This window comes from Anomaloglossus baeobatrachus, chromosome 1 (genome assembly GCF_048569485.1).
Source record: "Anomaloglossus baeobatrachus isolate aAnoBae1 chromosome 1, aAnoBae1.hap1, whole genome shotgun sequence".
Taxonomy (NCBI): domain Eukaryota; kingdom Metazoa; phylum Chordata; class Amphibia; order Anura; family Aromobatidae; genus Anomaloglossus; species Anomaloglossus baeobatrachus.
The window spans coordinates 522379973-522407508 of NC_134353.1; the positions used below are offsets into that span (position 1 = coordinate 522379973).

At 41.7% G+C, this 27536-nt stretch overlaps 1 protein-coding gene across 1 annotated transcript in view; it reads right to left on the reverse strand.

The window, feature by feature from the left end:
• The window catches only part of SVEP1 (sushi, von Willebrand factor type A, EGF and pentraxin domain containing 1), a 570842-nt gene that overhangs the window by 181893 nt on the left and 361413 nt on the right, over window positions 1–27536 (reverse strand). The window contains exons 21-26 of the mRNA XM_075316174.1: window positions 19939–20035; window positions 15946–16059; window positions 11373–11486; window positions 6826–7027; window positions 4701–4858; window positions 1517–1718 (exon numbers count right to left, since the gene is read on the reverse strand). Of these exons, the coding sequence (XP_075172289.1) occupies window positions 1517–1718; window positions 4701–4858; window positions 6826–7027; window positions 11373–11486; window positions 15946–16059; window positions 19939–20035 (887 nt within the window). The remainder of the gene's footprint in view (window positions 1–1516; window positions 1719–4700; window positions 4859–6825; window positions 7028–11372; window positions 11487–15945; window positions 16060–19938; window positions 20036–27536) is intronic.

Below are 27536 nucleotides of genomic sequence, written 5' to 3' on the forward strand. Positions count from 1 at the left end.
CTTGGTTACCCGATATTTACCTTCGATATCAGCCTCCTCCACTCTCACTGTCAGTGCCGGCTCCTGCTCTGTGCACATGTAGCTGCAGCACACATCGGGTTAATTAACCCGATGTGTGCTGTAACTAGGAGAGCAAGGAGCCAGCGCTAAGCATTGTGCGCTGCTCCCTGCTCTGTGCACATTTAGCTGCAGCACACATCGGGTTAATTAACCCGATGTGTGCTGTAACTAGGAGAGCAAGGAGCCAGCGCTCAGTGTGCGCTGCTCCCTGCTCTCTGCACGTGTAGCTCCGTGCAGTGGTAACCAAGGTAAATATCGGGTTGGTTACCCGATATTTACCTTAGTTACCAAGTGCAGCATCTTCCACGCTGCGCTGGGGGCTTGTCACTGGTTGCTGGTGAGCTCACCAGCAACTTGTGTAGCCACGCTCCAGCGATCCCTGCCAGGTCAGGTTGCTGGTGGGATCGCTGGAGCGTCGCAGTGTGACATCTCACCAGCAACCTCCTAGCAACTTACCAGCGATCCCTATCGTTGTTGGGATCGCTGGTAAGTTGCTTAGTGTGACTGGATCTTTAGACTTCCCGGTATGGAACACAGGAGTCCGCTCCCGGCTTGCTGTGTACCTGAGGAGCTGTGCCCGCTGACGCTGACCCGTGGGATCTACTAGGCCCTGGCGGTTGCCCTATCCCTCTCTGTGGGTGGTTGTCTGCTTTTGGGACTTTGGTTGGGACAGGACCTAAAATTCTGCATTCAATTGGTTAATTAGCTAGGCCATTGGTTCCGGTCCTGGCTTCAGGGTCCAAGTACCACCTCTCTGCACGGTTTCCGGGTTGGTTCTCCGGTTTTGGTACAAGCAGGCTGCAACCCTGTCCCGTCCACCTCGGATCTCCGGCTGCCATCTTCCCATCGCCTGCTGACCGGGACCACCGTCTGTCACCTAGCCAAGGCACCAGGGCTCCAACCCTGGCGCCGTTCAACTTGAGCTTCGCCTCTGCTGGAGCTACACCTAGCCCCAGCCTCACTCCTCTCCACTTGAACTCTAGACTTCAACTCTCTGTTTTCCTTCCCCGGGCTGTCTAGACACATAGGTGGGCATTTCCTAACTGCCTGGTCCCACCCACTGGTGTGCCTGTCTTGCCCTGAGGGGGTTGGCTAGGGTTTCAGGTCGGCTCTATGTAACCCTGTGAGGGTTGGTGTCATGCGGGGGCCTTTTGTGTGACTACTTAGTTCTGCCAGGGCATCACATTAACTCAGCTGAAATAGTTGTTAGTGAAAGTTAAACTCCCGTAAAATTCTACATTTTACCTTTCATTTTTTTCGAAGTTTCTATATAAGGCCAAGATAAATGCTTGAAAAAAAAATGGAATGAAATAATAAAAAGTCATAAAAAAAATTATTGAAAAAAAAACGCCCACTTAAAATGTATGATACAAATAAGGGGAAAATAACACTGTGACATACTGTATAAAAAAAGGTTATTAAATTTGTTTGATGGAGATAAATACACCATAGTTACCCATTATAGTCTGTGAGGAGAAATGCGTTGTCAATGCCATTGCCAGTGGCATATGATATCGGAGTCCCATAATTGATCACATCTGAGGATCTCATCCAGAAGGCACAGCTGATTGCATATAGGGTTGGTAAACCATTGTCAAGCATGACATAACTATAGCTAGCAGAGACCTCAAACTCCAGGTTAAATCCAGACGACTGTTCTGCACCAAACATAAACATCTTCATATTTCCATTACAATGTCATCAATAATATGCATTCGGATCACACAATTACATAAGATTATTACCATGTTAAACAGAGAACCATGATGGAAAACAGGGAGAACATTTTTGCAGCACATCTCCAATCCCAATATCAAATCCCCCTGAACCTGGGAATGAGAAATATAAGGGGCACTTTGCACACTGCGACATCGCAGGTGCGATGTCGGTGGGGTCAAATTGAAAATGACGCACTTCCGGCATCGCATGCGACATCGCAGTGTGTAAAGGCTGGATGATACGATTAACGAGCGCAAAAGCGTCGTAATCGTATCATCGGTGCAGCGTCGGCGTAATCCATGATTACGCTGACGCGACGGTCCGATGTTGTTCCTCGCTCCTGCGGCATCACACATCGCTGTGTGTGAAGTTGCAGGAGCGAGGAACGTCTCCTACCGGCCTCACTGCGGCTTCCGTAGGATATGCGGAAGGAAGGAGGTGGGCAGGATGTTTACATCCTGCTCATCTCCGCCCCTCCGCTCTGATTGGCTGCCTGCCGTGTGACGTCGCAGTGACGCCGCACGACCCGCCCCCTTAACAAGGAGGCGGGTCGCCGGCCACAGGGACGTCGCACGGCAGGTGAGTGTGTGTGTGAAGCTGGCGTAGCGATAACTTTCGCTACGCCAGCTATCACCACATATCGCTGCTGCGACGGGGGCGGGCACTATCGCACTCGGCATCGCAGCATCGGCCTGCGATGTCGTAGTGTGCAAAGCCCGCCTAAGGCTATATCCACTACCTTTTGTTCTTTTCAGTGTGCTAGCTCTTTTTAAAGACGGACAGCACACTGATTTTAATGAAACTATTCACACATCTGTTTTTTCAACGGATCCAAGTGTCATTAAAATCAGAGCATTGTGCCATGTTTATCTGGTTTTGCAGCTCAGCCTTGGTCATTCAAGTCTATACATAAAAAATGGATGAAAACTGGGAGACATCAGTTTTACATCTGTTATTCATCTATTTTTAAAAAAGCTAAAAATATTATTTCTAAGAAGCACAAAAAATTGAAGAAACTTAGCATCTGCATACATAGCTTTTGATAAACTAATAATTTCCTTCTAGACCTCGATTCTTCACTGCTTAAAATGAGTTTAGCCATCTGGACACATTAACAAAAATGAGCTAAGGGTATACAAATATGGATTCACGAAGTAGCAGCAATAGAGCTTATACACTTGCAACTGCAAATTATCAGTGTGACTAATCAACATGATTTACCTAGAATTTTATAATTTGCACTAACTGCAACAGTTAATTGGTAATTCAACTGAACTTTTAGTTTTATACACAAATTCTATCAGGCAATTGCCGCTAAAGTAATATGTCTCTTTAGGCATTAAAACATAATAACACCCAAAAAATAACTCACAAAAAAAATCTAATAAATATAAATTAAACATACAGTGATGGAAAAACTGTTTGCCCCTTTCCTGATTTCTTATTCTTTTGCATGTGTGTCACACTTAAATATTTCAGATAGCAAAACAAATTTAAATATTAGCCCAAGATAACACAAACACAAAATGCAGTTTATAAATTAGAGTCTTTATTATTAAGGGAAAAATAAATCCAAACCTACAGAGTCCTGTGTGAAAAAGTGATCTCTTCCCCTTACCTTAATACTACCACACCAAGATACCACCTAAATAGGACCTGCTTGACAAAGTGAAGTAGACCAAAAGATCCTCAAAACAAGACATCATGCCACAATTCAAAGAAATTCAGGAAGAAGTGAGAAACAAAGTAATTGAAATTTATCAGTCTGGAAAAAGTATAAAGCCATTTCTAAAGCTTTGGGACTTCAGCAAGCCACAGTGAGAGCCAATATCCACAAACGGCAAAAACATGGAACAATGGTGAACCTTCCTAGGATTGGCCAGCCGACCAAAATTACCCCAAGAATACAGCAACAATTCATCAAAGAGGTCACTAAAGACTCCACAACAACATCCAAAGAACTGCAGGACTCACATACCACAGTTAAGGTCAATGTTCATGACTCTACCATAAGAAAAAGACCAGTCTAAAATTTCCTGCACGGCAGAGTTCCAAGATGAAAACCCCTACTGAGCAAAAAAACCCATATAGGCTCATCTCAGTTTTGCCAGAAAACATCTTGATGATCCTCAATACTTTTAGGAGAATATTCTGTGGACTGACAAGCCAAAAGTTGACTTTTTTGGAAGGTGTATGTCCCATTACATCTCGCGAAGAAGTAACTCAGCATTTCGTGAAAGGAACATCATACCAACAGTAAAATATGGTGGTGGTAGTGTGATGGTCTGGGGCTGTTTTGCTGCTTCAGAACCTGGAAGATTTGGTGAGGTAAATGGAACAATGAATTCTTCTGTCTACCAAAAAAACCTGAAGGAAAATGTCCGGCCATCAGTTTGTGATCTGAAGCTGAAGTACACTTGGGTTATAAAGCAGGACAATTAAGACTTTGGAGGGGCCTAGTCAAAGTCCTGGTCCTTATCCAAATGAAATGCTGTGGCATGACCTTAAAAAGGTGGTTCATGCTGTTTCCTATAGATTCTTGTTACTTTACCTATTGTTGGTGCTTCCTGTCCATCTAATAGGCTATTTAACGTTTTACTATTCTATTATCCTCCACATGCACACAGATTTTGTCTCTTTAGTTTTTGGGTGGCATTTTTTTAGCTGTTATACAACTGAACTTTTATGTGAAAAAGCAAAAATAGAAATGTAACACAAATGGCATACTATTATGTTACAGATGTCCAAGTAACTAGAGAAATCTGTGCTAAAGAAATCCACAAAATTTCTTGTTATAGTATCAAAATGAATACACTGTTCCAAATTTAGGTATGAATGTAGATACACCCACCATAAACACTAATTATATTTCACTTGCAAGTGTATGTGTGCTGAGGCAACGTGCATTGAGTAGGTAATACCTGTTTCACACCTGCTTCCTGAAAACCCTGGTGCACATTTACAAGCGTAAGAATTTATACCATCTGTACACTTAGCCTGGTTAAGGCAGGGGTTGGAATCACATTCATTGACATTGATTTCACACAACTTTCCGATAAAGCCATCCTTACAGGTACACCTAGAGTAAAGAGTAAATAAAGTAAGATAAAAATATTAAAACATACTAAGGGCTCGTGTACATGACCGTAAAAATTGGACAAATGCTATCCATCGTTTTGACGGCATTGGAAAAGAGTTGTACAAACTTAGAACTTTAATATCACATTGGGGTGTCAAACTTATATTCACTGAGGGCCACATCAGCAATATAGTTGCCTTCAAAGAGCTGCTTGTAACAGCTCATGCAGAGCTCCATGCATCATGGTACGAGCATGGACTGCAATGCATAAACTGTCCAGAGGTTATTTGAGAGCTGTCCCTGAGTACTAGGGCTAGAGTAGTAAGATTAAGAGAGCTACCCTTGGGTTTTAGGGCTAGGGGCACTGTCACTGGGGTGTAAATCCCACCAAAAGCTTCCCCGCCCAGCATTGCACATACCTCATACTCCACCACAGGCATCCGCACAGCATTATAGACCCCCAAAATCATATCAAAGGCATCCCCCCAGCATTTTACATTACCCCAAAACTTACACAGGTATCCCCCCCAGCATGGCACCCCCCCAAACTTCTACCTCAGGCATCTCCCTGCATTATGAACTCCAACTCTCACCACAGGCATCCCCCCAACATCATGCAGTCCCCAAAATCCCACCACAGTTACCCCCCCCAGGATCGCACACCCCACAGTTCCATACCAAAGGCATCCCCACAGAATTATAAACCTCCAAAATCCCACTGCAGGAATCCCCAAGCATTTTGCACCCCCCAAATCCCATTGCAAGTATAACTACAGCATTATACACCCACAATAATCCCATCACAGTAATCCTCTGGCATCGCACACAAGCCGAAATACTACTACAGGCAATCACACACACCCTAAAATCTCATCAAAGGATCCCCCCACATTAAACACACCCCAATTCCCACCACAGGCATCATAAACACCCAAACATCCACTGTAGGCATACCCACAGCATTATAGATACACAAAGTCCACCAAAGGCATCCCCACCAGCATTGTCCACATCCCAAAATCCCACCACAAGAGTCTTTCCAGCATTGTATATCCCATAAATCCCAACACAGGTATCCCCAAAGCATTGTCTACCACCAAAACCCACCACAGGTGTTCATTATAGACCCCACAGATCCCACCAAAGGCATTCCCTTGTATTATGGTTCCTTCAAATCCCACAACAGACATCCCACCTAAACCTCACCACAGACACCCCTCCAGCATTATAGACCCCCAAATCTCACCACCCATTGTCCATTTTCACCTGCAGTTTCTTATTAATAGAGTGAATCAAGGCTAAATATGGGGAACATGCATCACAACTCTCCAGAATACAAGCCGCTCTGTCGAATGGTGCGCTGCACTCTGGCCTGGAATTAAGGCTGACAACATGTGACCGAAGTGACGTCATGCATACCTGGAGCCAACACATTCTACTGTTTGCACTGCTCATGGCAGCCTCTTTAGCTCATGTGCAGTACAAACTGGTGGAAAATTTGAAAAAATTATGAATGGTGCTTTTTTTGTGCCAGACACTATGGATGGCAGAGACAAGCACCCAAGTTTTTCTGTCAACCCACCTCACGGGCGACATAAATGATATGGTGGGCCGGATTTGGCCCATAAGACTTGAGTTTGACACCTCTGTTTTATGTCATATGTAATTCAAAATGTTGTGGTCAGAAGCCCTGTTAAAAGCTTAATAGTGAAGGATCATCACAACTTATGTGTATTTCTAGGCTTTCATGTAATGATCTTTTATGGTTCTATTATAAATAAAAAAAGTGAAGTGTCTTGCAGCCACAATTTTATGGTACTGTTTATGTGTGTCCTTACTACAATGTACTTTTCACACAACATTGTTCATTATCCTGTGCCTTATAGTGAGTCATAAATACAAGAATAATTTCCTCTCATATGGGTGATCTTCTGTTCTACAACAAATGAATTGAGATGTTTTATCACCTGAAGCTGTTAATTCCATCAGTACATGAGGCCCCGTTCCTGCAAGGTCTGTTCTGGCAATCATCAATATTTTGTTCACATTGTTTGCCGTTGTAGCCGGGGGGGCACACACATTGAAAATCTCCTTTCAGATCCTTACATTCCCCATTGTTTACACAAGGCTGTGACAAGCATTCGTCAATTTCTATTTCACAATTTGTACCTGTAAAAAAAATAAAAAGAAAAGGAACAGGTTAACACACAGGGATATTTCATGTTTAGAAGCTGGATGTACTGAAGAGTCTCCATGCCCCCCACCAGTGTATCAAAGCATGAACAGTTTTTTATTACTCTCTTTTTCATAATTTGTACAACAATAACTGCAACAGATAGCACAAAGCTTAATGTGCCACATACCGATACATAGTAATGTATAATCTTTCCGCCAAAATTCTCTTTTCAACAGATAAAATCATTTTTTTTAAAGGCCCAGATTGTTTTGTTTTTTTAAGTATTGATACTTTCATGGATCTGCTGCAGCCTGGTTTCTAATATAGTACTTCATTCCTGTCATTCACAGGAAATGGCAGGAAATGCTCATTCAACCAATCACTGCCACAGACAAGATTTGCCTCAGCCAGTGATTGGCTGAGCTTGCATTTTCCGCCATATCCTGGCAGTTGACACAGAAAGTAGAGACATACAGGGACCTAATAGATATTGAAATAGGCGCTTTGGCGACTTGCTGACGGTATGACTGTTTTTTTTTTAACCAACCCTCTTTAAACTAATTTTTAAGTAGAAAATCCATTTAAAGGTATTGTCAAAAATGCAGAGATTTTTTTCAGAAATCTATTGGAAAATAAACCAGGTCTGTGTACAATGTAAGGCTGAATCACTCGATTTCATACACATACAATATTATTAGATGCACCGTTTAAATAGAACTGTCAGGTCTCCTATCTCTTCCAACCCAGCAGCAGGCACATCTGTATGATTACATTTCCTGCCTAACCAGCCCTGTATAATGCTATTCACTTAACTAAATGTTTAAAAAAAGGCTTTATAAGCGCTGCTTTTCCTATGCTAATTAGGGCTTTGACTAGTTAATGGGACATTAGTTTCCCAGACTAGTAGGCCCTCTTTCCATGTTATCACGCCCGTGTGGGTGTGATAACAAGATTTCCACAAGCTGACGTCACTGCCATTCTCTGAAAATCTTCTGCATGCGGGCGGCATTGTTTAGTCAGATTGAGCCTCTGAAGCTGGATACAAGCATTTGTCTTCAGAGCATGATCAGAAGTGCAAAAGCTGTTCATACGATCATGCGCAGTACGCCTTTCTGAAGCTGGGGCATGTACACCTGACTTCAGAAGCATGGTGGAGCTGCCAAAATATGTGTGCATGAACGAGAGTTCCAGGAGCTGTGATGACTAATTTGGCACCTCTGGCGTTTTCCAGCACTACTCCAGTTGATCGATAGGTCTCTCCAGATATGGGAGAGACCTGTCGATCAAATAGAGCAGTGCAGAGATAAGTTGGTCAATGGTGGCGTCAGATTAGTCTCATCTCTGCTTATTGCCCCCAGTTGGCTTTTCAAACTATATTTTCTCTGAAACGCTAGAGCTGCATATACCTGGCTGCAGTTGTGGTATGGACAGTATGAATCAGCTTACAGGTTCCCTTTAAAGCACCACTCCAGCAATTTTTTTTTTTTTTATCAATCTGTTAGAGATCATGTTTTTGAGCATATTGCATGTAATCCCATACTCACTGGTAGAAGTCTTCTTCACTTGTCATCAACCCTGTTTTATTACAAGTGACTCCAGTTGAGACCTCCCAAATCCCACGGTGGTTGCTGTGTGAACTGTGGTTACCTTCTCAATGTAAATCTATGGATATTAAGAATGAGGCCTGTAGAGGTGTTCTGAGTTCCATAGACTTGTGTTGAGAAAAGTAAAGTGCAGAACACACAGCGATCCGGCGCCTAACAAAAGTTGTTACATTGTCCCGGAGCAACTGAAGCGTGGCTGAAAACAGAAGAAGATGTCGACTGGTGAGTATCTAACTACATTGAATACACTCACATATGTGATCCTAAGAAAGGAATTACAAAAAGGCTGTAGTGGGGCTTTAAGATACCAAAACTAATGAAATTACTCCAAATGATATACTTGATTCTGATGCATGTGAGGAAAGTCCCAATGCATCTTGGCTCCAGTCATTGTAACTGACAGTTGTATATTGGGGAATGCCCTAATGTAGACTTGATTGTACTGAACAGTAACATATAAGAATAACTTCATGCTTTTTATTTAGCTATATTAATACAGGAATTACAAGAATGCATTGGTGTCACCCCAGACTATACAAGATGTATACATGTACTGTATATACTATAGCGTCACGTCCCGATCTCTTTTTACACTCCTATAAAAATGGATAAAAGTGAACTTTGCATTGACCTGCATTATGACTTTAGAAAACAAAAACAAAAATACAAAAGAAGTGTTTTTATTTGTGCTGATCATAACAGTACATAAAGACTACTTAATGTAATTCAAGGTCAGTGGAAGCATGCAATATCATCTAATAAGTAGGCTTCTAGCAGAGAATGCCATGGGATCATAATAACTATCTTCTCTGATACTGAGGTGGATTAATGCTGAGAGCAGACAATAGACATCTGCAGTGAGCCATGGTGCTGAGAAAATTGCCATTTACTGTTCTCTGCAGGTGCCTAAGACAGAAAGCTGAGGCTAGCTAGATCTGCGGGATGGGATTCTTTTTTTTTTACTTTTCTTTTAGTCTGCAAAAATAAAAAAGATTAACTCGTTTATGATTGTTTATAAAAGTCGACTATGTCTTGTGCATAGACAGCAGTGGCGATGTAAAGACGGCACTGTATAAAAGCAAATCCCCAGGAATAAAGGAAATCCGATATTAGCCAAGGTGACCCGGATAATGTCCTCATCAGCTGGATGTCTTGGGTTCTAGATATAATATATGTAGAACATCACATTGTCATTGTGGGAGTTAATAACAAGTTGTTATGCTATTAAGTATAGGAAGGAAAGTCGCGGCATAAACAAACCATTTCTCCTTAGAGATTCTTAATAACAGGGCTAGAAGGAATGGAATGAATACAAAGTAGGGGTTAAACAAGGAGCTGCATTACCAACGTTCACAATGTAGTAAGCACGTGGCAGACAAGTATTATCCGGCTAGACATTATGTCAATCAATGCTGATCAATATACTGTAGTCAATGTACCGCTATGAGATGCACTTCAGCAGTCACAGTCAATGGGAAAATATAGTAGGTTTTTTAGCCAAGCACAAAGCATTCCTTTATTATCAGTCCATAGCTTTCATTTAACTTGTGAGACACAAGTTGATTTTTTTACTTGTTTTTTTCTGCATTAATGTAGTATATCATTTGTTCATCATTAATTTACCATTTCCATCTGATAGTTTTCCTTTTCTGTACTCCTATTTCTGCAACACGTTTGCTCAAAACGGTGTTCTGGGTCTTAAGAAGAATGTGCACATGTTGGGTTTCAGAGCCAACCTGCCTGGCAAAGTGCTCAGAACAGAATGAACATTTGCTTCTCTATGTAAAAACAACTTACCTTGCTCAGGCTTTTGAGCATCTCGTAACCACTTAGAGGGAACCTGTCAGGTCCCATATGCGTTCTGACCTACAAGCAGGGTGATGTGTGGCCTAATAACCCCTTCCTGCCCAACCTTGTGTTGTAATACTGAGTATTATGAATGTAAAAAAAACCCTGTTGTTGCTTACATGTTCCTTATGTAAATATGATAGGCTCTAGCCCCCTGGGCGATGCATCGCCCTGTGGGCGTTTGCATACTTTCCGTGGTATCACGCCACTGTGGGCGTGATACCATGGATTTACATGAGCGACGTCACCATCAACCCCTTCAGATCCTGTGCGTGCGTGCTTACCGTTCCCGCAGCCTTCTTATCCGGGTGCTTGCTTGCCGGCTACAGACGCGCACTGCGCATGACCAGAGGACTTTGACCATGTGCAGAGTGCGTCTGAAGCCGGCACACATAGCCTCCTGTATACTCTATGAGCCCCACATAGCTTCCTATATGCATGCGCCCCACATAGTCTCCTACAAAAAAAAAGAAAAATACCACATACTCACCTATCTCCACCGCTCTGATGCACTGGACTTCCACATAGCTATCTCACATTCTGATTGGTTGAAGAAGGGGCTAGCGGACGCAAATCCAATAATGTATTCACTACTATCCACATCCTGTGCATAGCAGTGACATAGGGCAGCGGGAACCAGCGGAAGCTGGGTGGTGGAGGACACAGTGGGGCCCAAGTTCCACTGTATTGAACCCTTCAGCTGTCTCGGTCCGTGGGCCAGACTGGAACAGCTAGAGAGATGGATGTAGGCCCCAGGTTGCACTTTGCCCAGCCCTGCTCTAAAGAGTTACCTTTAATATTTCTTCTTCTTGTGATCAATATGTGTTTCTGAATTGTGGAAAACAAATCAATTGTATTCTTAAAAGGAAATAAGTTAGGAACTTACCAAGAAATCCATTTGCACATCGGCAGTGATACATGTTTATGCTGTCTATGCACGTCCCCTCGTTTTTACACGGACTAGAGGCACATTCATTAATATTTTCTTCACATAATGAACCTTTTAGAAATAATTTAAAACAAATATTAATTCATTAGTATAATTGGAAATTAGCATGATACTAGTACAGTAGCAAAAAGCAGGGTATACTATGCACCACTTCCGTAACATAGGGCAATTAGCATCTGTCTAGTGGAGTTTTTGCTTGCCTCTGGAACAACATATTAGGTTATAGGTTAATAACTATGAAACTTTTTATAGTGGTTGGCATGTGAAGGAATGTACATGTTACAGACCTGATAATAGAATAGGATTTGTACTTTGATTGCTTTGGATATTCTGAATGTAGCCTTTTTGTGAGCTACAAATGCATAAAACAAATTATGTGAGACCCTTCCCCCCTATTATTTTGCCAAGGGCAACCCCTCCTATCCCTCTCCATAGACCTGTGAAACCCACACTAATTAAAAATAAAACAGACAACAAAGATGAGAACATTTTATTAATGAATTGTCACCTGAGACATAACATTACATCTTTTCACTCTGCTATTTGTTACGGCAGACTAAACATGAATGACATTTGGAATTGCACAGTACATTTTTCTCAACATAAAAACATTTCTAAAGTTTGGCACTTTGTCTTACAAGTGCACCTAAACTGGAATCTGAAACCTCAATTAAAATAGTCTAATTTATTAATGAACTGAAACCTGTGAAACTCACACTAATTAAAAATAGAATAGACAACAGGGATAAGAAAATCTTTTGAACAAACTGTTATTTGAAACCTGTCCTTGTTTCATTTTAGTATTTTATTTATCAGGCTAAAAAATGTCATGTTATATTGTGCCTTTTAATTTAAGAGTGCCTGTGCTCCTTAGGCGTTTAGATGTTGGCTGTGGACCGAACAGCTAACCTTCTGGATTTCCCCCACCATACTTTAATGCTTAGCTGGGTCTAGTTTATATGTTTTATATAACATTTAAAAATCATACAATGTGATTTTCTGTATTTTTTGGGGGGATTCTGTCTGCCACAGTTCAAGTATACCTACGATAAAAATTCCAGACCTCTCCATTCTTTGTAGGTGGGAAAACTTGCAAAATCAGCAGTGTATCAAATACTTATTTTTCCTCATTTGCATTTTATTGCAAGAAATAAGTATTTGATCACCTACCAACCAACTAGAATTCTAGCTCTCACAGAGCTGTTATTTTTTCTTTAAGAAGCCCTCCTACCTCTGCACTCATTAGCTGTATTAATTGCACCTGTTTGAAAGCATTATATATATACAGTACAAGACACCTGTCCAGACACACAATCAATCACACTCCAACATCTTTACCATGTCCTAGACCAAAGAGCTGTTTAAGGATACCAGGGACAAAATTGTACAGCTGCACACAGCTGGGATGGGCTACAAGACAGTAGGCAAACAGCTTGGTGAGAAGGCAACAACTGCTGGTGCAATTATTAAAAAAATGGAAGAAACACAAAATGACCTACAATCTCACTCAGTGTGGGGCTCAATTGAAGATTTCGCCTTGTGGGTAAGGATGATTCTAAGAAAAGTTAGGAATCAGCCAAGAACTACACAGGAGGACCTCGTCAATTATTTGAGTAGAGCTGTGTCTACAGTCTAAAAGATTACAGTTTGTAACACATTACGCCATCATGGATTAAAATTCTGCAGGTTACGCAAGGTACCCCTGCTCATGCCAGCACATGTAGAGGCCCATTTGAAGTTTGACAATGACCATATGGATGATCTAGAGGAGACATGGCAGAAGATCATGTGGTCAAATAAGACTAAAATAGAACTTTTTGGTATCAATGCCACTTGCTTTGTTTGGAGAAAGAAGTATGAGTACATCCCCAATAACACTGTACCAACCATGAAGCATAGGAATGGAAACATCATACATTGGGGGTGCTTTTCTGCAAAGGGAACATTAGAGCTGCATCGTATTGAAGGGAAGATGGATGAGGTCATGTATCGTGGGATTTTGGTCAACAACCTCCTTCCCTCAGTAAGAGTATTAAAATTGGGTTGTGGCTGAGTCTTTCAGTATGACAATGACCTGAAAAACAGAGCAAGGGCAACTAAGGAGTAGCTCCATAAGAAGCATGTCAAGGTCCGGGAGTGGCCTAGCCAGTCTCAAGACCTGAACCCATTATAAAATATCTTTGGAGGGAGCTGAAACTCAGTATTGCCCAGTGACAGCCCTGAAACCTGAACGATCTGGAGAAGATGTATAGGAGTGGGCCAAAATCCCTGCTGCAGTGTGTGCAAACTTGGTCAAAAATCAGGAAACAAAGGTTTTGTACCAAATCTTAAGGTTTATTTTTCTATTGTATCAAATCCTTATTTATACAATAAAATACACTGTGATTTCCTGTTGATTCATATTGAATTGATGATGCCCTGCAACTTTGTAATTCACTTTTTTTCTCTATCTCGTTCCGTTTTCGAGATAAAAATGCTAACTCCGTTGTTTTCCACCAGGTGGCGCTATAGGTGATTTCATTGCATAGCGCATGACTACTTTACTATACCTAGACACCACTTCTATGCCTATAGCTGCCGCCGTTCTCAAGTTAATGGCGGTGGACAGGACATGGGTGGACACAATATATATATACAGTATATATATTATACATACTGCATAAGCCTGCAAGCCTTTGTGAAACATGTGGGGCAGTGGCTTATCCCCAGGGAGAAGAAGATGATCCTGAGTTTAAATTCAGGCTGTCCAATTCCCACCCCAATACATTAGATTGTTGGATGATCTTGCTGAAAAATAATGGATTCAGCTGACTTTCATCTAATGTTGGGCCTTTAGGCTGCATTTAGACTATTTGCATCCTTTTAGTCTATTATTTATTAGGGTTAGGATTCATTTATACACTGAAGTTTAGATTATAGTTTGTTCATTCATATATTGCTTCAAACAAGTTAGTATTTAAAGGGGTTTTTCAAAAATCCCAAAATATCTGTTATACATAAAATAAAGAATAACCTGATGATCATTGGGAGTCTGATCAATGGGACTTCCAGGAATATCAAGAATGAGGCTCCAGAGCAAAGATTCATCTTGAAAGACACAGAGGTGCACGTGGTTGGTCTCCATTGTGTTCATTGTCTATCGACTGCTGGAGAAGGCCAAACACCATACTTACCATATGCTATTTCTGGCAGTCCCATTGGCAATGAATGGAGTGAAGGCTGAGCATGTGTATCTCCACTCCATTCAAGACTGAGCTCTTGAGTGGAGTCCTAGTGGCCAGAAGAACACCAGCATAAGCAAGTGGATTTTACAAAAATTCCTGTAAAGGTTTATTATTTATTAGGCTGTAAAGTTATTAAGTATGAAACCTCATCTGAATGGAGGGCAGGTCGAGCATGCGCTCCACCATTTGATTTATTGTCTGCTCGGAAAGCAGAGATAGCCAAAAAATAAAGTGGTGCACATTCTTGAGCACTATTTTATTCTGATAAGGCACAGCAAACTAAAGAAAGAAGAATATCTGTGTAATCAGCTTACCTTCCAGTAAGGCTAATTTAGTGTGGAAATGACTTGAATTCACAAAGGAACTCTTGTAGACCTTGTTTGGTCAGAGTGTGGTGCAGGAAGTATAGAAACTCTCAGAAATGGAAGGGAAAGTCCATAAGGAATGGACTCCAGTACAATGAAAAAATGTTAACACATAACTTTTCACTGTGCAACTAAAAACATGGTGAGAAAATGCAAAAGGATAAGAAAGATTAAGCTAAGGCTAGTTTCACACATCCGACTTTTCGCCGGTTTGCCGGATTCAGCGCACGCCAGTACAATGTATACAGTACAAATGGCAGCGCCGCAACTTCCAGGCCACATGCTCCGGTCACATGACAGCATGTGACCGCCGCTTGTCGCTCTGCCATTGTACTGTATACACTGTTCTGGCGTGCGCTGAATCCGGCAAACCGGCTTAAAGCCGGATGTGAGAACCCAGACTTACGGGTTTCAGGTTAACAAACCTTAGTCATAGGTGGGAATAAGGTTTGTTATCCTAAAATGCATAAACTTATGGATCCTTTTGCTTTTTTCTCCCCATGTTTTTAATTGCACAGTAAAAGTTATGTATTATCATTTTATCATTGATGCTGTAGCCCAGTCCTCACGGACGGTTTGTGTTAAACTACCACCAATCAGTAAATATTTAAGTTGCTGAACAGCCGGATTACACAGGTAGACCAGCTTCAGATGCACAATGAACAGTCTATGATAGATTTTTCAGTGCACGTAGGCTGGTATGTTCTTGGCAGCACAGGTTCTGTTTACACATGACAGTTTGCCACGGAGAACGATTAGTTGTTTTCTCTTATCGATTTATATAGTACAAATTTGGGGAATGCTAAACTGCTTCCATTATCCAGAAGGTCAAAAATGCACTAATTGCTTGGTTCTGCATCATATTACACCAATAACCTAATGGCACATTGTTTTTTAATCGACATTGTTTTGCTTTTTTACCTCTGAAGCCAGCGGGACAATGGCATTCAAATTTTCCAACCCCATCATTACAAATTCCATTATTTCTGCATGGCATGGATTTGCAGTCATCAATGTTAATTTCACACTTGGTACCTGAAAGCAGATCAGTAAATTATAGAAGTGGATACATATTATGCGGCTATATGAGGGTGCAGGCTTACACATTTCCAAATAAATGTTCGGAACAAATGCTTCATTCTGGCTAAAACAGAAACTTCACTTGGCAGCTAGAGGACAATACCCATTTGAAAGATAACAATAAATGCTACACAAATTATTTATCCTTGGCCCATTTTACGTTCAGCAATTGTTAATTATCATTTATTTTAATGACAATAAATGTAAATGATGGTAGGGGAAGTGGAGTGAAAAGAAAGTATTATTTTATTATAAGGATGTGATAAATCTGCCAACTATCATCTCTGGAGGCAGATTACTTATGGTGACATCACTAAAATCTCTTTCTACCATCTGTTCCTCACATAACAATGTATTTAAAAGAGCAATGCTCATTTTAATGACAACCATCACGACAACTTCTTAAAAGAGTTCTAAACATGGAATCATTCTCGAGACGGCCTTACTCTGGGCTCGATTCTTTGCAATTGTGGCGCCATGGTAGAGATCATAAATCTGCAGGGTCAAATGCTACTCACAGCCTACATCTTGGCTAGGTAACATGTCATTAATTTGTTAGTTCTATGGTTTTATGGAGAGAGGAAAAGCCCACGCAGCAACAATTGTAATGAGACCCATACCTGGCACTATTTCATGCCACCTCCACCCACTTTCTTTTACACCAGCACTTTCCATTCATATTAGAAGAAGATGGGCACTCTTTATTTTTAGCTAATCTTAAGGGTATTTATTAATATAGTGAAGCATAATGTGCTCCCAGCTAAATGCATTGTGTATTTGCCTACTTGTGTTAGGAACCATTCCTTCATGAATGAAAGAGATCAACAGAAAGTCACTTCTGTATTCTTTGTAGGATTTCTACAAGACTAATGGTGCACTAAGGCCTCTTTCACACGTCCGTGTCTCCGGCACATGCTTGGTCCCTTTCCTCATGTGCCTGAGACACGGGCACACGTAGACCCATTAAAATCAATGGGTCTGTGCTCACGTCCGCGTTTTACCATGGACCGTGTGTCCATGTGGAGCATATGTGTGCCCGTGTGCTCCACACGTAGACATGTCCATTTTTTTTCCAGCATCACGGGTGTCACCACGGACCGCACGGATGTGATCCATGTGACACGCAACGTAGAAAACACACGTGTCTGTGAAATAAAATGAATTTCTATACTCACCTTCTCCAGCACTGCAGTCTCTGCTGCTGCTGTCACTTGCTTCCGACCCCTGCTCATTATGCTCATTGCATATTCACTTCACTGCGGGCCGGAAGCAGCAGCAGCGGGGAGTCGGCAGGACTGGAGACCGAAGATCAGAACCACGGACAGCAACGCCAGGGACAGGTGAGCAGAAAGTTCCCGTTCTCCGTGTGTTATCACGGAGAACACACGTGTGCCATAAACACAGCACACTGAGGGCCTTAAGCACCTTTGAAACGTCCGTGAAAAACGTGCGTGATTTTCACGGACATGTGAAGGAAACCTTAGATGGTATATGAATTGTCAATTGAGCATTTGCAAGAATGCGCTTTCTTGAGTATTGGTTGTGTAGATATGTCAGCAAAACACTAGATTATTGGCTTAAAACTTCTTTTATGTTGGCTTTTACATTACTGTTATTGGAAGCACTTCACACCATTAAAATGAAATAATGTGCCAAAAATAACATGATGTTGTATAGGAATGAAACAATTGTATTAAAGAGGTTGTCCACTACTTTTAGATCACAGAAAATGGGAAGAATGAAGATTGGGTAAAGTCACTAGTATAAAATCCAATTCTTTATTTAGAATCCATTAAAACATGTTCTGCTAGCGTAGATCCTTTATCTCTAAAAAGAGATGATGTGTTCTCGCTAACAGAAGATGTTTTAATGGACTCTAAATAAAGAATTGGATTTTATACTAGTGACTTTACCCACTCTTCATTCTTCATGTTTTCTGTATGCTAAACTGCTGTACAGCAATGGAAGCGGGATGCATGGCAAAAAAAAACTACCACCAAATACTATGCAACGTGGTGAGTTTACTTACTATCAAATGTTTTTTCTTACTTTTACATTAACCCTAGAACGTGCAAGCAATTCAATCTACCATATAAAACAAATGACCTAGCAGGCCTGCGAGGCCCCAGGTATGCGTTCTAGGGTTAATGGCCTATCCTTAGGATAGGTCATCAATGTCTGATTGACCTGATCCAACACCTGCACCCGTGACAATCAGCTGCCATTGATGTTAGCGGTAGCACCAAGCAGCCCCATCAACTGACCGCACATCCGCCTCCTATTGATTTAAATGGAAGGTGGAGGTGCAGAACTCTGCAGTGGACGCTGTCAAAAGAACGGAGCATCTCCGAAACTGAGCATTTCCAGCTATCTGCTGTCTTCACTGGCACCGAAAACTGCATTGATGTGTGCTGCTGCAGGAACAAGGAACAACATCGTACCGACATTATGGAAATGACCGACGCTACACAGATCGCCGAATTACGACGCTTTTGCGATCGTTTATCAGCGCATCTAGGCTTTACCCGTTGTGACATCGTTACTGGCGCCGGATGTGCGTCACTTTCGATTTGACCCTGACGATATCGCAGTAGCGATGTCACAACATGCAAAGTATGCCTAGGGATAGGCCATCAATGTAAAAGTAGTTGACAACCTTTTTAATGAACAAACTATTCCTGTCAGTATTCATTTGTGAAATGACAATAAACAAGCACTGGTTGACTTGTGCATAGTGACTGGCACTAATTAATTGGTTATTCCAATTTTCATAGATGGCTACTGTCATAGTGCTTGTAAAAATAAACTCTTTTGCAAGTTACTGTTCATTAAAATGTGCAGCTATTCTTGAGATATGCAAACCTTTCTTTGTTTGTTTGTTGTCTAGGAGGCCGACCACTGCTGTTCTCTAGCTTGTAAGCACTTTACTGAAGCTGGTCTAGATTAGGTGATAACAGTGCACTCCAGCAATTCTAGCGAGCTTCAAAGCAGCATTTACAAGCTCAATAGAAATAAACTTGCAAACACTGTATAGTCAGCCACGGCTGCTTAGGTGGCTCATGGGAATGAGCTTCATACAAAAGGAAATAAAAGTGGTAATATCTGAAGAATGGCTAGAATTTTTAGTAAACACTAAATTGCAAAGGTGATTGGTTTTATAAGCACCATCTCACAATATGGGAATAAAGAAGATGGGAATAACCTTTGTATGAGCATTGATGACAAAATCAGCAGAATGTGGGCAAAATTATACCTAATTTATGGACCCTGTGTGCCAATCACGGTACCCGAAAAGAAGGCAGCATGATTTGGCAACAAATGCACTGTAGACATCTGTAGTATTTTGGAGACATCATAGATTCGAGCTCAGGCAGAGATGTCCCTTGGTGACTGCTCTATGGCCTATTCCTGCCTGGCTAAGCTTGAATGACAAATTTCACCCTATTTGCTTAGGCATTACTGGAACAAGCATGTCTTCTGTATGCCGTAAAGAGAAACAAAGTTTACCGTAATCAATGCAAAGGTAGCATCATCTTGCACATGGGTAGGGTAGCATAAATGTTAGGACAGAGTTAATTTATTACATTATTCTGGGCTTTGTTCTTGACATTTCCTTATGACATTCTGACTAAAGGAACTTTAGTGCATATTTGAAGCGAGCTACTATAAATACAAAACTGGTCTCAGCTGAGAAATACAATCTCAAGGTTTTCACATAAAACTTCCCATATATAAACACTGTATCTCAATTCCCCAAGTGTATAAAACCAAGAAATATTCGACTTTTAAAGAATGCTTCTCTCGTATTAAATTGAAACCAGTATGGTTAATTACCTGTGTAGCCCTTGAGACATGTACAAGTATATCCACTTCCGACCTGTTTGCAGGTTCCACTATTCTGGCAAGGATTTAAAAAGCACTCATGAAAAACCTGTCAAGTAAAACAAATGGCCGTTGGAAACATATATTAAAAAAAGGAACCTAATAACAACAATGTTATATTAAAAAACATTAAAAGGAAATAACCATGAAAAAATATGTATTAAATGTACGACAATGAAATTAACATAAGAAAGCAATACTGCAGGATGGAGTATTGTATTATCCCCGCTATTTTCTATTTGGTATTCCCCAGTGGAAGAGAGCCGGCTACGAACAACTATTTCTCATCTCTAACATCTCTGCCTGTCCCGTAGCTGCACTATTTCTGTATAAACCAGATACCTGCAGGAAAGTCTAAATTGCTAGGTGCAGTCAAAAAAATTGTTTAAAAGAACAGAGAGTCCTCAGTGGTTGATACCTTTTAATGGCTAACTGAAAAGATGGTAATAATTGCAAGCTTTCGAGACTACTCAGGTCTCTTCATCAGGCATGGTATAACACAAAATCTGAAGAGTCACGTATTTATACACAACAGGACTTAGAATAGTGCAGTAAAAAAAAAAAAAAAAAAAAAAAAAAAGAACAAGTTATATGAAACAGAACTATCTCTATGGCAGGGGGACAAGCTGTTCTAGCCATAAATACTGCTGCAGTTCAGTGTGAAAGTTTTATTGTCCTTTGATAAGGGTCTGGTCACAGCCCTGGACCAGACCCTTATCAAAGGACAATAAAACTTTCACACTGAACTGCAGCAGTATTTATGGCTAGAACAGCTTGTCCCCCTGCCATAGAGATAGTTCTGTTTCATATAACTTGTTCTTTTTTTTTTTTTTTTTTTTTTTTACTGCACTATTCTAAGTCCTGTTGTGTATAAATACGTGACTCTTCAGATTTTGTGTTATACCATGCCTGATGAAGAGACCTGAGTAGTCTCGAAAGCTTGCAATTATTACCATCTTTTCAGTTAGCCATTAAAAGGTATCAACCACTGAGGACTCTCTGTTCTTTTAAACAATTTTTTTATCTCTACTGGCTAACACGGTACAAAGATATATTTTACTTGTATCAAAGTAGGTGCAGTCATGCATGCTTACGTCTGTCGTAAGAGAAGAAACAATATACTTAGACATTTTTTAAATAAGATCCTTGCAAGGTTTATGTTAAATTCATCATCTCAGAAATACTGATTTAATATTTTCATAGTATGCGAGGCTACGCTGTATGAATTATTTATCGAGAGCTCTAAGAAGATTAGAAACTTTACAGTAACTCTATGCAGTGATATAGCTCCACAGTGTTGGAGTATAACCTCTAAATTGTTCATATACAGCGATTCAAAGGACATAAATGTAATTGTAACTCTAGGGACAATTACTATTTATTTTAATATTAAACCCTTTGTTTTAACCCAATTACACAGACAGGGTGCATGTACTTGATACAGGAGTAGGAGGGTGGCAGAGAGTGTATGGTTATGTAAAGTAAATGTGTTAACAATGTGTAGCGAAGTTTGTTAGTTACATAGCAGAATCGCGAATGTTAAGTAGAATGTAGTGTGAGGTAATGGTTTAGGATGTTATTTATTGGAAGTAATGTAAAGTATAGGAATGTTATGTAGATGAACTTTGTTAGTGATATAAATAGTGAATGTTAGGTAACATTCACTAGGGGGTGGAACTGGTGTTGAGCAGAGTGAGAGACTTCCTGGTTACAAGAGACAGCTGAGAGGCAGTTCAGTTAAGGTTCTGCCTAGCATGAGAAGGGCATAAGTGCGGAGATCAGTCCTTAAAACCTCATGCCAATTCTGGAAGGTCTGGAGTAGAGTTGAGCGCGGTTCGTGGTTCGTGGTTCTCCAGTTCGCGGCTCGAGTGATTTTGGGGCATGTTCTAGATCGAACTAGAACTCGAGCTTTTTGCAAAAGCTCGGTAGTTCTAGAAACGTTCGAGAACGGTTCTAGCAGCCAAAAAACAGCTAAATCATAGCTTGGTTTCTGCTGTAATAGTGTAAGTCACTCTGTGAATCAAACTATTATCACATTTCAGTGTATAGTGTGCGTGAACAGCGCCTTCAGATCACTGCTGTTTCTATAATGGCGATCGCCATTTTTTTTTTTTTTTTTTCTTGTCTTCCTTCCCTAAGCGCGCGCGTCTTGTGGGGCGGGCCAGCATGTCAGCCAATCCCAGACACACACACAGCTAAGTGGACTTTGAGCCAGAGAAGCAACGGCATGTGTGATAGGATCTGCATGTCACATGTCCCTGCATTATAAAACCGGACATTTTCTTCACGGACGCCATTATCTGCCTTCTGCGTCTTTGGTGTCAGACATCACTGTCGCAGCTCCGTCTTCCTGAGTCCTATAGCCGATACAGCTGTATGCGCTGCATACACAGCATTAGACAGCTTAGGGAGAGCACTTTATAGCAGTCCTTTTAAGGGCTCCAACCGGCAGGGTCAGAGAGCCATAGGTGACAGGTCCTGCAAACAGCAACAGCGTCTGTGTAGCCCAGGTCAGGGATTTCCTACCTGCATTTCACCATTAGGAGGGAATAGAAAGGCAGGCTTCCATTCCTCTACCCAGAGCACCACAATCCTGCCACTGTACCCTCTTGTCCTCTGCACACTCCAACTGATAACTAAGCCATTATACTAGCAAACACTCAGTGTACCTAGTGGCATCCTATACGTGGCTATTGGACTTTGCTATAGTCCCACTAGTGCAAAGACATTTGCAGAGCGCGTCTGCCTGCATTGCACACTACAACTCATTCTAACCAAGCCATTATACTAGCAAACACTCAGTGTACCTAGTGGCATCCTATACGTGGCTATTGGACTTTGCTATAGTCCCACTAGTGCAAAGACATTTGCAGAGCGCGTCTGCCTGCATTGCACACTACAACTCATTCTAACCAAGCCATTATACTAGCAAACACTCAGTGTACCTAGTGGCATCCTATACGTGGCTATTGGACTTTGCTATAGTCCCACTAGTGCAAAGACATTTGCAGAGCGCGTCTGCCTGCATTGCACACTCCAACTCATTAAAACCAAGCCATTATACTAGCAAACACTCAGTGTACCTAGTGGCATCCTATACGTGGCTATTGCACTTTGCTATAGTCCCACTAGTGCAAAGACATTTGCATAGCGCGTCTGCCGGCATTGCACACTCAAACTCATTTTAACTAAGCCATTATACTAGCAAACACTCAGTGTACCTAGTGGCATCCTATACGTGGCTATTGGACTTTGCTATAGTCCCACTAGTGCAAAGACATTAGCAGAGCACATCTGCCTGCATTGCACACTACAACTCATTCTAACCAAGCCATTATACTAGCAAACACTCAGTGTACCTAGTGGCATCCTATACGTGGCTATTGGACTTTGCTATAGTCCCACTAGTGCAAAGACATTTGCATAGCGCGTCTGCCTGCATTGCACACTCAAACTCATTTTAACTAAGCCATTATACTAGCAAACACTCAGTGTACCTAGTGGCATCCTATACGTGGCTATTGGACTTTGCTATAGTCCCACTAGTGCAAAGATATTAGCAGAGCACATCTGCCTGCATTGCACACTCCAACTTTTTTAAACTAAGCAATTTTACTAGCAAACACTCAGTGTACCTAGTGGCATCCTAAACGTGGCTATTGGACTTTGCTATAGTCCCACTAGTGCAAAGACATTTGCAGAGCACGTCTGCCTGCATTGCACACTACAACTCATTGTTACTAAGCCATTATACTAGCAAACACTCAGTGTACCTAGTTGTATCCTAAACGTGGCTATTGTACTTTTGTCTATTCACAGTATTGGAACGATATTTGCAGCACGTCTGCCTGCATTGCACACTCTAACTTTTTTAAACTCAGCCATTTATAGTAGCAAACACTCAGTGTACCTAGTTGTATCCTAAACGTGGCTATTGTACTTTTGTCAATTCACAGTATTGGAACGTTATTTGCAGCACGTCTGCCTGCATTGCACACTCAAACTTTTTTAAACTCAGCCATTTATAGTAGCAAACACTCAGTGTACCTAGTTGTATCCTAAACGTGGCTATTGTACTTTTGTCTATTCACAGTATTGGAACGATATTTGCAGCACGTCTGCCTGCATTGCACACTCTAACTTTTTTAAACTCAGCCATTATACTAGCAAACACTCAGTGTACCTAGTGGCATCCTATACGTGGCTATTGGACTTTGCTATAGTCCCACTAGTGCAAAGACATTAGCAGAGCACATCTGCCTGCATTGCACACTACAACTCATTCTAACCAAGCCATTATACTAGCAAACACTCAGTGTACCTAGTGGCATCCTATACGTGGCTATTGGACTTTGCTATAGTCCCACTAGTGCAAAGACATTTGCAGAGCGCGTCTGCCTGCATTGCACACTCCAACTCATTAAAACCAAGCCATTATACTAGCAAACACTCAGTGTACCTAGTGGCATCCTATACGTGGCTATTGGACTTTGCTATAGTCCCACTAGTGCAAAGACATTTGCATAGCGCGTCTGCCTGCATTGCACACTCAAACTCATTTTAACTAAGCCATTATACTAGCAAACACTCAGTGTACCTAGTGGCATCCTATACGTGGCTATTGGACTTTGCTATAGTCCCACTAGTGCAAAGATATTAGCAGAGCACATCTGCCTGCATTGCACACTCCAACTTTTTTAAACTAAGCAATTTTACTAGCAAACACTCAGTGTACCTAGTGGCATCCTAAACGTGGCTATTGGACTTTGCTATAGTCCCACTAGTGCAAAGACATTTGCAGAGCACGTCTGCCTGCATTGCACACTACAACTCATTGTTACTAAGCCATTATACTAGCAAACACTCAGTGTACCTAGTTGTATCCTAAACGTGGCTATTGTACTTTTGTCTATTCACAGTATTGGAACGATATTTGCAGCACGTCTGCCTGCATTGCACACTCTAACTTTTTTAAACTCAGCCATTTATAGTAGCAAACACTCAGTGTACCTAGTTGTATCCTAAACGTGGCTATTGTACTTTTGTCTATTCACAGTATTGGAACGATATTTGCAGCACGTCTGCCTGCATTGCACACTCTAACTTTTTTAAACTCAGCCATTATACTAGCAAACACTCAGTGTACCTAGTTGTATCCTAAACGTGGCTATTGTACTTTTGTCAATTCACAGTATTGGAACGTTATTTGCAGCACGTCTGCCTGCATTGCACACTCAAACTTTTTTAAACTCAGCCATTTATAGTAGCAAACACTCAGTGTACCTAGTTGTATCCTAAACGTGGCTATTGTACTTTTGTCAATTCACAGTATTGGAACGTTATTTGCAGCACGTCTGCCTGCATTGCACACTCAAACTTTTTTAAACTCAGCCATTATACTAGCAAACACTCACTGTACCTAGTTGTATCCTAAACGTGGCTATTGTACTTTTGTCAATTCACAGTATTGGAACGTTATTTGCAGCACGTCTGCCTGCATTGCACACTCAAACTTTTTTAAACTCAGCCATTATACTAGCAAACACTCACTGTACCTAGTTGTATCCTAAACGTGGCTATTGTACTTTTGTCAATTCACAGTATTGGAACGTTATTTGCAGCACGTCTGCCTGCATTGCACACTCAAACTTTTTTAAACTCAGCCATTATACTAGCAAACACTCACTGTACCTAGTTGTATCCTAAACGTGGCTATTGTACTTTTGTCAATTCACAGTATTGGAACGTTATTTGCAGCACGTCTGCCTGCATTGCACACTCAAACTTTTTTAAACTCAGCCATTTATAGTAGCAAACACTCAGTGTACCTAGTTGTATCCTAAACGTGGCTATTGTACTTTTGTCTATTCACAGTATTGGAACGTTATTTGCAGCACGTCTGCCTGCATTGCACACTCAAACTTTTTTAAACTCAGCCATTATACTAGCAAACACTCACTGTACCTAGTTGTATCCTAAACGTGGCTATTGTACTTTTGTCAATTCACAGTATTGGAACGATATTTGCAGGACATCTGCCTGCATTGCACACTCAAACTTTTTTAAACTCAGCCATTATACTAGCAAACACTCACTGTACCTAGTTGTATCCTAAACGTGGCTATTGTACTTTTGTCTATTCACACTACTGCAAATCTATGTGCAGCACCTCTGCATGACAACCTCGTGCTCTGTTTTTAATAAGCTATAATGATAGCACAAAATACTGCCATTTTGTGGCATCATAGAACTGGCTGTTGTATTCCATTAGTGCCCCACTGGTGACAAGCTATTTCTAGCACCTCTACATCACACCCTCATGCACATTTAGCTACGCTAATGTTATAGCAAACTCATGGAATTCATTGCTGCATTTCATAATTCGGAGGGATAGAAAGTCAGGCTTCCTTTAGCTTTTCCTTCTGTTCATAGACAGCATCTCCAAGACAAATTTCCCCTCCACGTCTAAGTGTGGAGAGGCAGCTAGTGCGCATGCGTGTGCCGATGTACCCCAGCTGCAGCATAATTACAGTGTTTCGCCTAGTGAGTATGCTCAGCCTGACTGTGCCATTCCTGACGCTAAGTCTTCATTTCGGGATACAGCGCATGCTCCCACACTAAGTGTGAAAAGCCTCTTTGCACAGGTGCTTGCATTCTGTGCCGGGTCTAAGTCCTGTTTTGTGCCTAGACACCATGCTAAAGCTGATAGTCTTTTTTCAGAGACTGTATTTCATGCTACTGAGCATGCTCAGGCACTTCCTGCATCAGAGACTAGGTCCGGTAATGAACTCTTTGGCCCTGGCCCTGATGTGGGGGTCCCATATAGACCACAGGGCATCAGGTGTCCTCCCAAATGGCTTGCAGAGGCCCACACCTATGACTTGTCACCGCATTATTGATGGTCAGACGATGACTGGTGAGGTGTTTTGGTCATGGCAGCCATGAGGTCATCATTGAAGTTGCGTTTCCAAATAGGACGCTAGTTATGCCACTCATGACGTGTCACTCTGCTTTTGTCTCCAGGAGGTGCATTGTGGTTCACCCTGGTTTGGGGCGGACCCAGGTTATAAAAGGGGCTGGAGCCAACAAGGAGGTGCGCAGTCTTCTATTATGCTCCGAAAGAGCACACCTCCATGTGTTGAACCCATTGCGGCTTTAGGCCAGAGGTAGGCAGGGATAGGGTGGTGGATGCAGGCCACCACCACAGTTGGTAACGCAGAACGGTTAAGACCAGCTCCTGTCCTAACAGTCCTGCTTGTGCAGCCCAGTGGCATTAACAGGCCTGCTGCTGCTGATGCGCCTGCTGTCCACAGGTGTGGCCCCTACGCACACGGTCAGCGTACTCAATGGCCCCTGTGTTGTTAACAGGGAGTTCCTGGGCTGGGTGGGCATGTGGACCCTGTGACGCTAACAGGGCTCACAGTCTCCAGATCCGAATGGCGTCTAACTCGGTTCAGGCTACTATTAGTTTCATAGCCACACAGCTCTGTATCCTCCACCAAACCTTCAAGTTGCCAACCTCTCCTTTTCCAACTGGGAGCACGGTGGAC